This window comes from Rutilus rutilus (assembly GCF_951802725.1).
Source record: "Rutilus rutilus genome assembly, chromosome: 1".
Lineage (NCBI taxonomy): Eukaryota > Metazoa > Chordata > Actinopteri > Cypriniformes > Leuciscidae > Rutilus > Rutilus rutilus.
The window spans coordinates 47,157,242-47,174,438 of NC_140209.1; the positions used below are offsets into that span (position 1 = coordinate 47,157,242).

Genomic DNA, 17,197 nt, shown 5'->3' on the forward strand with positions numbered 1-17,197 from the left:
GGGGGAAAAAAGAGGAAGTTGCTATTAAATATGCAGTTTATTTAACTAATAATCCAACATGGAAAACTATATAGACAAGAGATTAAATATTTAGCTTGCAAAGTTATCTAAAAGCTATTTATTTTTCTCTCTCACAGGACAAACTTACTGTGGCGGGGTCCTCAAGTGGGTCCTCGATGTCTGCCTGCCGCAGGAAGACGTTTCCACGGCAAACTCTCCACAGCATCCTCTCGAAGGTGGGAATCCTCTCTCTGCCGATCACCCCTGCAACAAACCTGCAACCAGTGTCAAACATGAGTGAATTATATCATTATCCTCCAACAGCAGACATCTGGATAATGAAACTGATATTCAAAACAACAAAACATTTGCTGTACTTCAAAAGGTTTAATATTAAATCTTTATTCTTAAATCTGGAGTTTTATTATAATAATACTGCGACACCAAACTTCTTGTTACATATGTAGCCTATAATGTATAATCAATTACATTTAAACCAACATTTTGATCTTATAGCCCATTTTATTTCTACAGTATCAATTGTGTTTTTCCATTACTTTAAACCTAGACTGAAACGTCAATCTAGGTTTAAAGTAAAGTTGGAATCTATTCCAACTTTCGTTTCATGCTGATTTTAAACCCTCCTCATGGTGCTTTCCTTTCATTCAGTGCTCGGAATGGAAAAAACATGTTTTATGTTATGTATTAAAGGCATGCCAGGATTATTGATCACAGATCAATGACAAACCCGCTGGCATTGGCAGCAGTTGCATAAGAATGGGTGTTAAATCCCTCTTTATTACTTCAATCTCACTAGCATAAATCTATTAAAAAACAACCTCCCCCATTGTATTGAAATTTTTACAGCTCAATCCAGAACAATACGACCATATGACTACCAAAAACATTTGATGCATTTATTATCCATACGCCCTTAAACTTAGAGCCGTTCAAAAGACCTTTTCTGCATTCTTCTAGAGCTATGGCAAAGAAAAAAATAGGCAGGCAAATCAGAAAAATCACAAAATGCACAAACCCCATTAACGTCTATGTTTCATCCAAGCATATATGCACACATACACTGCTGGCCTAAACATTTTTTAAATTCAGATTTAAATAGGCAAATACTTGAGAGTCTATAACTTGATCATTATTGCTGTGATTATTATGTTTCTAGCATGTTATAATTTTGGCAACCATTCTTCCAACCCTAATTAATGAAGGGCGTAGCTTTTCATTTCTTAACCAACCATGTAGGAAGACACGTCGTGGTCATATTCCAGGATCACAATGTCAAGATTCCTCAATGTCAAGATTCCTCAATGTCAAGATTGACTCTTGCACTGTCAATACAAGATATTGACCAAAAATTGATGCACCTCTTCATGGAAATAACATCACAACATTTATTTCCATCAAGAGCTGCATCAATTTTTGGTCACGATCTTGTATTGACAGTGCAAGAGTCGAGCACTCTGTAAAGTCTCCTCCAGCACATCCCAAAGACTTTCAATGAATTTAAGGTCTGGATTCAGAGATGCCAATTCATGTGTGAAAATTATTCTTCACGCTCCCTCCCAACCATTCTTTACCAGTTTGAGCCTGATGAATCTTGACATTGTCATTCTGGAATATGGCCATGATCTGGCCATGGTTCCAACATGAATAATTAAGAAATGAAAAGCTACACCCTCCATCAATTAGGATTAGAAGAACTGTTGCCAAACATATAACATGCTAGAAACATAATAATCACAGCAATAATGATCAAGTCATAGACTCATAAGTATTTGCCTATTTAAATCCAAACAGTGACTTTTTTTGGCCAGGCAGTGTTTATAAACTTAATTTTTCTAGAGTTCAAGCAGTAACTGTGAGCTGTAATCTTTAAGGGATGCCGCTTACGAGGTCAAATGATGTGGAAATACACCGAAAGCAATTCAGAAGAATATATATATGTCTGTAATATCTAGAACTGCGTATGAAACGTCCATTTAAAATAGCTCAATAAGACTGAGAGACCAAAACCCACTGACATACTCACCCAAGCCTGAGTGGAGCGACGCGTCCGACATCTTTCGGATCCAGTAGATTTGACGACTCTTCCAAAAGAGAAGGATCTTCCATCTAACAAAAAGAGAAAACAACAATTCATTAAGTTATTCATCTCTTTCTATAAAAATTATCCGATTTTAAAGTTCATTCTAGTGTTGTTTTACACCGTGTCCTAACCAGACGCGATGCGATAAAATTCCAGCGACAAATAATTTGTCTGTCCACACTAGACGCGTCAAAATCAATCAAAACTCACAGCCAATCAAAACAGCGTGTGGGCGGAGTCTCGTGGCAAGTGCACAGCACCAGAGAGTAATCTCTTGATGGCACTCGCAAGAAAGGCTACATAATCAAATTCAAAAATATTACACCATTTAAACATTATTAAAAATACATAGTCTACTGAGTTACTAAAACAATCTTTGTCAAAGAATACACTTGTTTGTTCACAGTTTGAACGATCTTGTTTCCATTTGTTTAATTTCAAGATTCTTATCCATTGTTGCTTTTACAGCTACAAAGCTGGGAGCACTAAATGATATTCAAAGTCACATTGCATGCTTTTAACATTAAATAAAGCACATAAACAGTACCTGAGATTATCATTGCCACACTTTGCGTTTGTTGTTCCAGCCGCGACGTCGCAGAAAAGTAGAAACCGTTTCTAAAATAGAATCGCCGCGTGTCGCCGTCGCGGCTGATTAGGACAAAAACTCTGATTAACATGGAAAAGATACCTTTTATCGCACGTCGCGGCGTGTGTAGTTAGGACACAGTGTTAGGAAATTGTTTTCCAATAAAGGTTGTAGTTAAAGGAGAACTCCGGTCAATTTTAACATTGAGCTCATTTTTTTGTACATTTGGAGTGCTGTCAATACAGAGAACAACGACAAAAATCGGTGTTGCCTACACAGAGTTATTCTATTTTTAAAATTTGCGCCCTGTTGACTTCAATGGGGCATTGTTTAAACCTGCTTTTAGCCTCTTAACATCCTTGATGTTCGACTACTATGGACTTTGACCGAAAACAGGAAGTAAATACAGGTATGAGCGCTGGCTGAATTAACTTAATTTTTATTAATATCTTTCACATCTACTGCAGTCAGATTCACCGTGTTCACTCTGAAGGAATCACTCACATTTTCTGTGCACTTGTAATGACACATCAAGGATGTTAAGAGGCTAAAAGCAGGTTTAAACATTGCCCCATTGAAGTCAACAGGGTGCAAATTTAAAAAAGAGGATTACACGGTGTAGGCAACACCGATTTTTGTCGTTGTTCTCTGTATTGACAGCACTCCAAATGTACAAAAAAATGAGCTCAATGTTAAAATTGACCGGAGTTCTCCTTTAACTTAATATAGTTAGATGCAAATTTCTGTGACCTTATGTCATCGTAATTCTTCAATGGAATAACCATTAAAAAGATTTATTTCACAGCCAATCTTATTATTCAATAATACTCATTCAGCCGATGCTTACAGGGATAACCAGAGATGATGTACCTATCTCAAGGACAAAGGGATGGTAGCACATGAATTAGTCCATTTTAGGGTTTGAAACTGCTATTTTATTTGAGATGTTTAACCCCTGAGCCACACCATCCTCACACCACCCACCACCAGTCTCTGTGAGCACCCAACAAGCTCGTGTAAGAGTAAAGTGAATGATTAAAAGACAACAGCATTCTCTCAAATGATCTTTTACAACTCGTAAAACAAATATATCGCAATAACATGTTAAAGTTCAGATCAGTGTTCAGGAAGCAGAGAAATGTATGGTCAAAAATTTCTGAAAGGCTGAAAGATAGAAAAGAAACACCCTGGTAGGAGCTAATTATCACAGGCACAAAAGGCTGTTTTTTACATTTTCAGTTTGTGAATAGGGAGTCGAACACCTTGCAGAACTGGTCTTGGGAAGGGCAGTTTGACATCATCATCATCATCGGCTGAGATGTGGCCAGGAATTCAGAGAATGGCCTTTCAATCTGTCAGACATGCATCTGCCTTTGTCAGCGCGAACATTATCATAGACATATGGAAAAACATGTTTTGGTTCCTCTGTTTGTGTTATTGTACTTCTTCATTTGACTATTGAAGGGTGGCCATTTTACACGGTAAAGGGGAACACTAAGTTCCCAATTCATTTTAAATGGAAAAGAAGTGGAACGTGGTAGAACAAAAGCTGTCAAGGATAACAGCACCGCAGTAAACTTGAGCAACTAACTGCTAGCTATGTCATCTAGTATTTAGCTTTTATGTGGTCAAAGAACAACATGGAGGATAAGTTTATGACGGTCTTTTATGGCTTTATTAGCCATTAATTGCATGAAACAGGACAAAATATTACAGTAATCTTCTCATTGAGCTGCAGCATATTTTTGCTCGAGCAGAAGCATTAACAGAAATCATTGTGGTTGCACTGAGACGTTTCACAACGCCTGTGTGCAAAACGCCTGTGCACAAGACAGTCTGCAAGATCACAAGCGAAGCTCTCTGCCTGACATGCACCGTGTAAAATGCCTCTAAAACCACAGGAAACTCTAAAGGCTAAAAGGTTTAGTAAGAGATGAGATATTGCAGACCTCATCAAAGAACTGCTGTGTTCGTCTGAGGATGTGCTTGAGCTCAGTTAGCTCCAGGAAGTTCTTCTTCAGAGCTTCTTGGTTGGTGTTGATCTCCTTCAGCTCATTCTCCAGCTTTTCAAAGGTGGCCTACAAAAGGACAGAAATTATTTGGCGCACTCAAAACTGTTTACAGCTGTCAAATTCACACATATTAGCTCTACTGTTCCAAAACCTAATTAATTAGCTAATAAGCACAAACAGAGGCAAAATAATAAATTGTGTGTGTGTGTGTGTGTATACATATTTTTTAAATGTTTTTGAATGAAGTATCTTATGCTCGCCAAGGCTGCATTTATTTTATCTTAAATACAGTAAAAATATTGTGAAATATTATTACAATGTAAAATAACTGTTCTATTGTAATATATTTTAAAATGCAATTTATCTCTGTGATGGCAAAGCAAAATTTTCAGAGGTTATAACTCCAGACTTCAGTGTCAAGTGACTCTTTATAAATCATTCTAATATGCTGATTTGGTGCTCAAGAAACATTTCTTATTATTTTTTTAGGATGATTTGATGAATAAAGTGCAAAAGAACAGCATTTTTATATAATTAATTTAGATTTAAACACTTTTCAACATAATTAACTACTTTTATCAAAACTAGTCAGTATTGAATGAAACATAAGACTGTTTGTAATCAACATTTCTCTCTTTCCATCCAGCATCTCTGATTTGTTTTTTAGCACTGTGTTCATCACAATGCATTAAATGATTTGTCTTCTCAGTGAAGGATACATGTAATACTGCCTTAGAATTTGTCCAAAATAAGGTCTTTTAAGCCGGGTGCACACTGTGCGATTTATTATTATCCTTTACGATTGTTGCTTGTCAGACTTCACGAACATGATCCTCGCTGTAAGCCATGTCACACTGTAAGATCTCAGTTGTCATTGATTAAAAACGGACGCAAGCACGCAAGAAAACTTGTCCGGAGTTTTACATCATCAATCAATGACACGTTCAGTGACTGTGAGCTGCATTACACCCGGGATTGAAATGATGACTACAGAGAAATCTCTAACGTTAATTTTGGTCATGGCTAGTCTTGAAAAATGAAGACAATTTGACGGTAGTCGTCGTCGTAGAAGTCACACTGCAGGACTCTGAGTCAAATCTTCTGACACTGCCAGAATTTCGTCGGAGGTAAACTTTGATCATAACGGTCATTAATCGGTTGTCGGTGAACATGTCAAACTAACGATCAAATACTTCAGATTTTAGCCTAGGATCAGAGGAATCTTTTAGGATGTGCAAAATTTGTCTCAGACTGCACAGTGGATTTTGCACTCTATCACTCGATTATTACCTTTTGGAACAACCTTCACATAATCCCTTAATATACTGCCACTTTAATTATGGGTTCTGATTATTTTTTTACCTCCAAGTCAATCATGTCTCGTGGAAAAGGGACCTCTGGGTTCTCCCCTGTGTCTACAACAGGTATGTTAGCCTTTTTGATTTCCTTCTCAACAAATCCTTGAAAAGAAAAAACAACTGATATAAAGCAGAGAAAACATAGCCAGAAAAAATATGTTCTTGAGCTTCTTTCCACTAATTGTAATCAGAACACAGAATGCTGTGTCAGCAATGATTTCAAGCTCATTATGTCAGCAATGCTGACTCAATAACTTACTTAGTTTGCGGTCCATCTCCTCACAACGACGGACTTCATTCACAAACTTCCTCTGGAAAACGTTCACATCTGGGTTCAACTGCAATTCAAAAGAGAGGAAAAATAATTTACCTATTAAAGGTTGTATCAGCGATTTCAGGCCCAAACATAAATGATCACATTCATCTAATCTTTCCTAACGATCCGCTAGCTACCCGCCCCATAAGCAGGCCGTCAAAAAAACGCATCTCTGTAGGCAGCCTAGGCTCTGAGATCTGCACACAAAAACAGTTGGTTTCACCAACCACTCAAAACCTAAATAAATAGTGTTCCAACCAATCACTGACAGGGGTGGGTGTTGTGAGGTTTTGCGCTCGTGCACGGCTACCTATGACGGCTGCACGCGAAAACCTCACAACACCCTCCCCCTGTCGGTGATTGGTTGGAACACTATTTATTTTGGCTGCCTACAGAGAAGCGTTTTTTTGACGGCATGCTTATGGGGCGGGCAGCTAGCGGATCGTTAGGAAAGATTAGATGAATGTGATCATTTATGTTTGGGCCTGAAATCACTGATACAACCTTTAATACACAATACCATTCTCTCAAAGACAACAATAAAGGAAGCCACATTCACTGCTAGGAGTGTAGGGAAAAATAGCAAAGAAGTCAGATTCACACTAGAAAAATGAATACACATGAAAAAAAGACAACACTGTTGTCTTTATAGAGGTCTTAATTACTAGAAGAGGGTTCAAGGATGAGTGAGAAGTTCTGAGAACTCTTAGGCCACTTTGAGCATAGTTTCACAATCACTTCCTATATAATGTCATAACGTCTGTGTATCTGTTTGCCACTTAAATCTTCTAAGATTTCTGAGTGTCTCTGTGTGAAAGGACAGTGCTGTTTTGACTGATACACACACGACACTCTCTGGGTTTTCAGCGTCTGCCGTCCTAATGTATGAGGACATGAACACATATGTGACCAGAGTTGCTTTGAGAGTCACAAGCTTTTCACTGTTTCATTTGAGAAAAACTAACATCAAATACATAGTTATAAAACTTCTGTTTAACTTCAAGAAATTATGACAGAAATATATATATACAGTGAGGAAAATAAGTATTTGAACACCCTGCTATTTTGCAAGTTCTCCCACTTAGAAATCATGGAGGGGTCTGAAATTGTCATCGTAGGTGCATGTCCACTGTGAGAGACATAATAAAATAAAAAAATTCCGGAAATCACAATGTATGATTTTTTAACTATTTATTTGTATGATACAGCTGCAAATAAGTATTTGAACACCTAAGAAAATCAATGTTAATATTTGGTACAGTAGCCTTTGTTTGCAATTACAGAGGTCAAATGTTTCCTGTAGTTTTTCACCAGGTTTGCACACACTGCAGGAGGGATTTTGGCCCACTCCTCCACACAGATCTTCTCTAGATCAGTCAGGTTTCTGGGCTGTCACTGAGAAACACGGAGTTTGAGCTCCCTCCAAAGATTCTCTATTGGGTTTAGGTCTGGAGACTGGCTAGGCCACGCCAGAACCTTGATATGCTTCTTACAGAGCCACTCCTTGGTTATCCTGGCTGTGTGCTTCGGGTCATTGTCATGTTGGAAGACCCAGCCTCGACCCATCTTCAATGCTCTAACTGAGGGAAGGAGGTTGTTCCCCAAAATCTCAGCAATACATGGCCCCGGTCATCCTCTCCTTAATACAGTGCAGTCGCCCTGTCCCATGTGCAGAAAAACACCCCCAAAGCATGATGCTACCACCCCCATGCTTCACAGTAGGGATGGTGTTCTTGGGATGGTACTCATCATTCTTCTTCCTCCAAACACGTTTAGTGGAATTATGACCAAAGAGATCTTGCATGGAGCCCCAGTCCGAGGGAGATTGACAGTCATGTTTAGCTTCTTCCATTTTCTAATGATTGCTCCAACAGTGGACCTTTTTTCACCAAGCTGCTTGGCAATTTCCCCGTAGCCCTTTCCAGGCTTGTGGAGGTGTACAATTTTGTCTCTAGTGTCTTTGGACAGCTCTTTGGTCTTGGCCATGTTAGTAGTTGGATTCTTACTGATTGTATGGGGTGGACAGGTGTCTTTATGCAGCTAACGACCTCAAACAGGTGCATCTAATTTAGGATAATAAATGGAGTGGAGGTGGACATTTTAAAGGCAGACTAACAGGTCTTTGAGGGTCAGAATTCTAGCTGATAGACAGGTGTTCAAATACTTATTTGCAGCTGTATCATACAAATAAATAGTTAAAAAATCATATATTGTGATTTCTGGATTTTTTTTTTTAGATTATGTCTCTCACAGTGGACAAGCCCCTACGATGACAATTTCAGACCCCTCCATGATTTCCAAGTGGGAGAACTTGCAAAATAGCAGGGTGTTCAAATACTTATTTTCCTCACTGTATATATATATATATACTCTATATAACTGTATACTAAAATGTACTTCTCAAAGTAATAATAATAATATTATTATTATTTCTAAGGAATATCGTACAAACAAGATATGTTTTAAATGTTTTAAAATGTACACAGTTCTGTTGTACAGCATCTTATTTGACAAAAAAAAAAATCAATATTTTGTTGTAAATTAATTGTTAGGCCTATATTTTCATTTGATTACAATTTAAAAGCCTGATTACATTTTAAAGTTTATATCAATTTGTATTTAATCATAAAACACAGAATCCCCAAAAACTTAAATTGGAAACAGAATTTAGGAGAAAATAAAATGGATTTCACAGGACCCTAAATTAAAAGGTTGCTACTCGGTGGAGTTTAATTGTGAACAAACAAGTTTACATATTTACATTCCTTCTCAACAAATATGTGGAACGCATTTCCTTCACCAATAATGGTAAATAAATATCGTGATAAATATCGATATTGTATGGAACAAAAATATTGGGATCATATTTTTTGCCATATCGCCCAGCCGTAATCGTAGTTGATCCATGATCCGTACGGACCAGGCCTCACGGTTCGGTACGCATGTGATTTGTGGATTAATTGCAAAGTTTAACCATCATAGAGTGAAAGTTTATCATTTGCATGTGTTTTGTCTTGCCAATTTAGTACTCGTGGACTGTTATGCTCTGTGCGCACACACCCGAAGCACGCACACACAGAGAGGCAGGATTCTGATTTGCGAACAGCGAATTGATTCCCCTTTCGCATCTCCTTGCGCTTGAACGGACACACACACAAAACTATGCTAAAATAACCGTCTCAGCAAGTAATCTCGAAAACACAGTCAGTTATGTCTTAAGTGAACGTTGAGAAAAAAATCTGATGTGTATCATAGATCCATGCATTCACTTTTAAAGTGACAGCAGCCTATAAATACCTGCTGCTGTCTATGTCATTAATGTTAATCGAACAACAAAACACAGCTTTAACAAAGATTAATCTAAATTTAATTGATATACTATTGTGTAGTGCTGATCTGAAAAATTATCCGATCGGTGACTCAAAAAACTTAATTTGATCCGAACCATGAGTTTTGTGATCTGTTGAACCACTACTAGGCCTACACTCTACTGTATCTTGCTTATTACTTACTATGAATTTCTTAAAAGAACACTCCACCGTTTTTTGAAATAGGACTTATTCACAAGCGCCCAAGTAGCAGTGCTTCGCCTGTGCTTCCCCCCAATATAGTCCCAAGTCAATATCTGCCTAGGAAATCGCCTAGTCTTAATCTGCATTGCTATTTGTACTCGTTGTGAATACGCAGGCCACAAGTAGTAAATCGTTTTTTAGATTTTTTTATCACTTTTAATCATGACATGCTAGCTGGCAACAAAGGATTCCATTCATTATGCTAAGCTAAGCTAGCGGTGGCGCTTCCAAACTAAAACAATGCATGCACTGAGACAAAAATGCGTTTGCCCACCTATCTAATGTAGGAAAGACGGTGAATAAGCCCTATTTCAAAAAACGGTGGAGTGTTCCTTTAAATAACCAAACTTCAACAACATAAGGGCAGATCCCTTGAGCGCAATGAAGACACTTAAGCGACGCTCGATCAAGAATATTCCAATATAAGATTAGATTTCCTTTGATTCTTCCGTCCTCTTTTTTTTTTTCTTTGCTAAGACGCGAGGAAAGGAAGTGAGGAAACGAGGACTCACAAATCTGAAATGAGTGGCACCCACTGTCAGCAATGCTGCAGGGCCAATAACAATCAGGAAGGAATTACAACGACACGATGCATGTCTGGTCCTGAAGCATTTCCAGAAGTAGAATTTTTGAGTAGAATTGTCAAACAAAATGAGCAATGCAAGCTCTTTGAGTCTAGCTAAAACAGAACAAATATGACATATGCACACAAAAAAAACGGAAAAAAAATTAAAATAAACAATGCAGTGCCATTACTGGATGTTTGAATAAGGCAAAAACTTTTGTTTTTGTGAATTTTGAGAATGTTTACCTGAAGTCACTAATGCATATGTCTAGCATAGTCTTGTAAATACTGAGCTTGTCTAAACAAGAAAGGCGATGAAAGCATATCAGTTTAGATGCTTATTTCCTCAGCGGAACATTCAGTAATATTTAATCGCACCCATTATTATTAATGAAGTTAACACTGCAAGCGAGTAACTTTTGCAGCTTCATTCATTAAAATTGCAGCGATCTAACTTTTAGAGCCTGTAAAGAAATACTCTGACTTAACAAGCCAACTAGACTCTACCTATCACACTAACACTTAGTTGGCAAAATGTAGTTCCCCCATTGAAGATAAAAGGGGCTTTCACACCAGAGGATCGTTTTCATAGTTCCTATACCTTTCAAGGAGCTGGAAATGATTTTAGTTATACTACCCTCATGTTTATCTTGCACAAACGATAATATTCGCTAAACGCCATTGTGTACAAATAAATCTTTGACCCATCGTCTTTTTCCTCGTCGAATTTCTGTCGCTCTACATACGTCATCTGGTATAATTGAAGCGATTGGCTATGAGCTACGTACAGGCGCATTTGATAGACATTCATAGCGCCCAATAAACGGCTCTGGGCATTCGTAAACCACGCCTCAAATACGAGAAAATGAACATGTAGTTCCCAGACCAAGTCTCAAATGAGACTTGGTCTGACGTTAGCCAGGCTATACTTCAGCACAATAGGAACTAAAAGTGATGTAAGAGTAAGTTGATTAAAACTAAGCCATAGGAAACACAGACACCCGCCATTTTTAAAAAGCCACGTAAACACACAGTTTACATATACACTTACTCCATGAAAATGGAAAACAGCGATAGATAGCATTTACCCGTCACCTCTGTCTGTGGCATTGTGGTATTTTCTCAGCCTCGATGATATGTAGCACTGCCAGTTGATATGTACCACTGACCTCCTTTTTGCTCTTTGAATCGCATAACTTATACGTCTACAATTCCATCTCAGTTATCACAGACCGATTGCAACCAGGAAAATGGCCCTAAAAGAAAATTTTGTTCTTTCCTGTACAACGACGTAACTCGCTGCTTCACTACCATAGTACGATGCATTGTTGAAGAAATCAACTAGTCACGACTGTTTCCCGAAAGCATACTGTCGCAAAGTGATCGTTCAACCACGTTGGTTAATGATGTCACGCAGGTGTTTGAGTAATAACTTCTTTGAATGAATCTGTTTGAGATCGAATTAACGCTAGATGTTTTGCTATGAATTGCGGACATGGCATCTGAGGACTAATTCTCACTTTTCACAGTTATTTTGCTTTATTTACAGATTCAATCATAGGCTCATTCTTACGTACTAGAGCACGGTCACACATGCGCACTCTAAAAAAAACGGTGCTTTAAATCTCTTGACAAACTAAAAGACGTAAATGACATTTGTATGTATTCTAAGATTATACTGAATGTCAGCTTGCTTATTTTGCTCAAGATAAGGATTTATGAAGATCACGTCGTTCCAACCACACAACTTTGCGATGCTGTTTGCGAATGTTCGGCCGAAAGTAGGGCTGCACGATTAATCGCAATAAAACCGCACGCGATTTGGCAAAGGCTGTGATTATTTTATGCGCAGCTTGTCAGTGGAGTGCGGCTGATTGGTAGTAAATACTGCCCCATTTGAACGCCAGAGGGCGCTCTCATGCAAACACGATAAATATGCCCCGCCGCAGAAGTACAATAATGCGCATCATTCCAGGAAATCCCTATCGCTGTAGCTGAATAAACAGAAGATTGAAACACTTTGATTAAACATGACTTGTAAATACACAACTTCCTTATTCTGTGTAAGAAGGCACATCATCTCACAGAAGGAGGAGCTCAGCTGTCGTTATGAAGTGAGTTTGGAGTAAATGCATGTTATTAAATGTTGCATGTTATTAAAAAGAGGTTCATAAATGCTTCTCATGTTTTGGAAAGATGTTTGACGCGTGTTGTTTTTTCAAATGCACGTTATAAGTGACTCAAACTCGCAGTGCTTTCAGATGGAGCAGCGTTTACAGAGCCGTACATCAATGACAAACTGCGCATAAAAAAAAAATTAATCGCAGCATTTGCGGTTTTAAAATCGCGATAAGCCATCTCGATTTAAGTGTGATTACATGTAAATTGCGATTTATCGTGCAGCCCTAGCCGAAAGCTAGTTATAAAGTTTTAAATATGGACATTTTTTCTTATACAAACGCATCGCTTTGCTTTAGAAGGCCTTTATTAACCCCCCGGATCCGTGTGGAGCACTTTTATGATGGATAGATGCACTTTTATGGACTTCAAAACAGAAACAGCCAATAAAGCTTGGAAGAGACAGGACATTTTTTAATATAACTCCGACTGTATTGGTCCGAAAGAAGAATGTCATATACACCTAGGATAGCTTCAGGGTGAGTAAATCATGGACTAATTTCCATTTTTGGATGAACTATCCCTTTAAGGAGTTGCAGTTATCACTGAGTCTATTTAGTATAGTCATTTCATGTTTATTCATCTTCGTCATGTGAGTTTCTACTACAAAGCTATTGCGTTTGTGACACTACAATTGTCCTACTGCTTCTCTCTTAAATCAAAACACTTGAAATTTCCTTAGTTCAGGCATCCTGGGAGCATTCAGCCACCAAATGACATTTTACACACAATGTAATGCTGACATTTGCTGACAATGATGTCAGTGTTACTGCTATGAGTCACTATGAATGAAGCGCCTTCTACGGTTGTTTGACAATGAACCGGAAATGTTCCAGGAACAAATATCAATATGAAATGGTCTATACTTACATCTCTAAACTGCACCATTCCAACCTCCCCCAGCTCACTGACACAGCAGTAGGCGGACTCAGACTGGAGGAAGAGCTGGGCCAGGGTCATCTCCTCACTGCGGAACAACTCCCCCATAATGCACTGCTCTCTACTCAATGCACTAAGGGGAGAATGTCTGGGGGAGGAAAAGGAGAAAAAAAATTTTTATATCAAATAATATAAAGACAAAAATGAAAAGAAAAGAGTAAACGTTGGAGAATATTTTTAGTTTGACAGCAGACAATTAGTTAAGTCACATTTGCTGTGCAATGCAGAATATTTTACTAAAGAGGAAGGAAGACAGGCCCTTAAAACAGTACATTAGCATGTTTAACCTCAGTTGCCTCACTATACACAAACAATTCTGATGTCTTTACTGATTTTGTGCAAATTTTGTTATGCTTCCAGACCTGTGAGATGATGATGATGCCACAGCTAAATGCTCTGTCACGGTGAGCTAAACTTCATTGGATATGGCAGATGGTTTACAAAGTCAACAAAATCATGTGAATGTTCTGTTTGCAAGGCTTTAATATTCAGTGGTCATCCGACAGTACTGTTCTTTAAATATAATTCAACAAAAAATTAGATAAATATAATATCATCATTATGCATGGCAAAACCCTACTCCAAGCAGTTTAAAGGTAAAACTTCTGCCTCATTTCATAACACAAAAAGCACAATTTTCAATATAGACTATGTAAAAAAAAAAAAAAAAAATCCTGAACTAACGATTAATTAGAAACAATAAAAACAAAAAAAGCTTCCACAATGAATCTTGTGCCCAGGGGACACGCAAGGAATGTGACGCTTCTGTGCCGCTACACCATTCTCGTGGCATGTGATGCTCGAAACAGCTGTGGGAATAAGCACATGCCATCTCAGAGGAATGAAGAAAACACACAGGAGCATTCAGTGATTACACAGAATAACCTCATGAACTTAACTTTCCCTGGACCTACAGCTACAACTGCGTGGAATGTGCTCTCCTAGGGCAAATCCTTATCATCTCAGTGTAATGCTCATTCTCTCAAATGAGTGAACTGTAAATTGTAGCCCATTCTTCAAAGCAGCCCTTCACTTTGTGTGAAAGAAGTTTACGATTCATTAAGAACGATTGTACGATGGACTCCACTCACAGGGAGCGGATTAAGGATTAAGCTGCACCATGTGACTCTCCGTACTAAACATTACCAACACAGAGGCACTTTGTGGCATGCTAAGACAAATAAAATCGATAGAGCACAAAAAGCCATGTAGGCTAATGCTTTTGTTAGGTCCATTTTGACGACGTTTACGTGCTCCAAATGGCACAAAAGCAGCCTTGATTTCATGGGTAATTCCACACGTGCTGAATAATGCAACACTTTGGGGAATTATCAAGATGCAGATACTCTTTCAGCTGTCTCTGTGTATCCTTCTCTTTTTTCCATTCTCCTGTACAACTGCATACAGCTATCCCAGCATCATCAGGTATCAGTGCAGTGGACCAAAGCAGAGACTTTGAAAAATAGATCCTTCAGTGAGACTGCATATTAATAATGTTGGTAGGGTGCCTAATCAGGTTTAATCTGAGTAATTTGTACTGCTATAATCTGACTGACTAAATCAACGGTGCCAGAGCAATAGAACAGAACAGAATTAGAACAGAATAGAAGTCTATATGGCCTCATGAAACCATGAAGTCATGAAACTGCTGAAGGTGCAGTCGTCCAACAAGTCAAGTCACCTTTATTTTTTATAGCTCTTTATACAATAGAAATAAAGTTACAAAGCAGCTTCACAGTAATAAACAGGGAAGTAACCAAATGAAAGGTGCAAACTTCATTCGAACATCAAATTCTGAAGTAAAGCAGCGGTAGCAAGATAACAGTGTCACTACTCAGCACAATTCAGTTTAACATTGAACCATATCAGCACAATACTGTACCATACAACAGGGGTTTTCAATATTTTAGATGCCTCGGACCCCCAAATACGATTATCCACGTTGAAGGGACCCCATCCTAAGACTTAAAAAGGCTATTATGTTACATTCTTACGTTTTTTTCTGTTAGATGTATTATATAAAAAAAAATCTTTCATTCAAATGTTATGTTAATTATATTATTGCCTATTTATTAGGTTTAATCTTATTTTACTTTGTATTTATTTTCACAGCGGTTTTACGGTTTTCCCCTACACAACAGAATGTCATACAGAGATGACATTTATACATAGAGATTACATTAGCAGTATATTAGCTGCTTTGCTAAATGGTGAGCGATCAAGAAAATAAATAATGTAACAGTTGTTTTTAGACTTATACTATACTAGCTGCTACATAGTCACCCAGCGGAAATGACTTGCAATGTAACGCAAAAACGCCTATTTTCTGTAAGAAGGAGTAAACGCAGACACCGGCTAGCCTGACAGAGGACAGATTAGTGTAACGTACGTTGGCTGTCAACCCAAGCTTACGCGTCAACAAGTAGCTGCTAGTGGAGCAAAGTGCCACTTTATTCACTTCAGTAGTATGCTATGAAAGATGGCAGGGGTCTCTTATAAAGTTCCAACTTAAACATTAAAACACCTGACGTTAAGCAGCCATATTAAAGAGTTAAAGCGCTAATGCTAATGATCCTCGACAGGTTGTTACCTCAGAGAACATAAACACTCAACAACGTATCCCAAAAAACTGAAAGAAGGCACGCTAACGTATTGTTCTAAATTCAACTCACCGGGCGTTTCAAAACAGCTAATACGTGAGAATAAAGTTATTTTAGTAAGAACAATGTAACTTACTGAGTTTAAACGGTTGAAATTGGAGTACTGTGGTAGTCTCTGAATCCTCTGCGTCGTAAGCATCAGCTGACCAGAACGAGGCAGAGCGAACATGACGTCATGAACAGCCCAGTCCTGCTCACGTGACCGAGATTACCTGGGAGCCGGGCAGAGCGGGGCAGAGGAGAAGAAGGGAGGTTCCGACTGGGACAGTGAAGGTGGACATTGGGGGGTATCTGTTTGTGAGCTGGTGCTTTCTTGCCGTTTTTATTTCTTTACTTGGCATATTTCTTGTCGATAAATATTTCCCTGCAACACTGTTGAATTGTAAATGATTTGTTCTTTTAGTGCTTTAAGTTTAATGACTTTCTCAAAGGTTAAACATTTTGTATACTTTTATATATGTTTTTTCTCTCACTATTTTCACTGTTCCTCACTCCCTTTTGGTATCTGTGGTTTGCTTTTCGTATGATGGTAGTTACCACGGACCACATCCTGTGTCTGTCACAATATCGTTGACCTTACTTGGTGCCTTTGATCCTCCAGGACTACTTCACTAAATAAAGCAGCTCTGTAGAAAACCCATGGAACCCATGAAGAAGAAAAAAAAAAAACTTTAGGAGAAATTAGGCTCAGTAGGGGAGCAGTTCTCCTCTGGCCAAACAAATCAACATGGTGTGGATATGATTCCAGGCCTTAAATTGATGCCAGAGCAAAGGAATAGAATAGAATAGAATAGAATAGAATAGAATAGAATAGAATAATACATTTACATTTATTCATTTAGCAGACGCTTTTATCCAAAGCGACTTACAAATGAGAACAATAGAAGCAGTTAAACTAACAGGACAA

The 17,197-nt window shown here is 38.2% G+C and overlaps 1 protein-coding gene across 3 annotated transcripts in view; it reads right to left on the reverse strand.

Moving 5' to 3' along the window:
• atp6v0a1a (ATPase H+ transporting V0 subunit a1a) overlaps positions 1–16,504 on the reverse strand; it is a 31,766-nt gene extending 15,262 nt beyond the window's left edge. For 2 of the 3 annotated variants that reach the window (XM_084424045.1, XM_084424044.1), the window contains exons 1-7: positions 16,367–16,504; positions 13,562–13,718; positions 6,320–6,398; positions 6,065–6,162; positions 4,640–4,768; positions 2,045–2,127; positions 149–275 (exon numbers count right to left, since the gene is read on the reverse strand). In XM_084424045.1, the coding sequence (XP_084280171.1) occupies positions 149–275; positions 2,045–2,127; positions 4,640–4,768; positions 6,065–6,162; positions 6,320–6,398; positions 13,562–13,678 (633 nt within the window). In that variant the 5' untranslated portion in view covers positions 13,679–13,718; positions 16,367–16,504. Of the gene's footprint in view, positions 1–148; positions 276–2,044; positions 2,128–3,952; positions 4,043–4,639; positions 4,769–6,064; positions 6,163–6,319; positions 6,399–13,561; positions 13,719–16,366 lie in introns of all 3 variants that reach the window. The other variant, XM_084424046.1, reaches the window with a different exon arrangement.
• Positions 16,505–17,197: the final 693 nt, after the last annotated feature.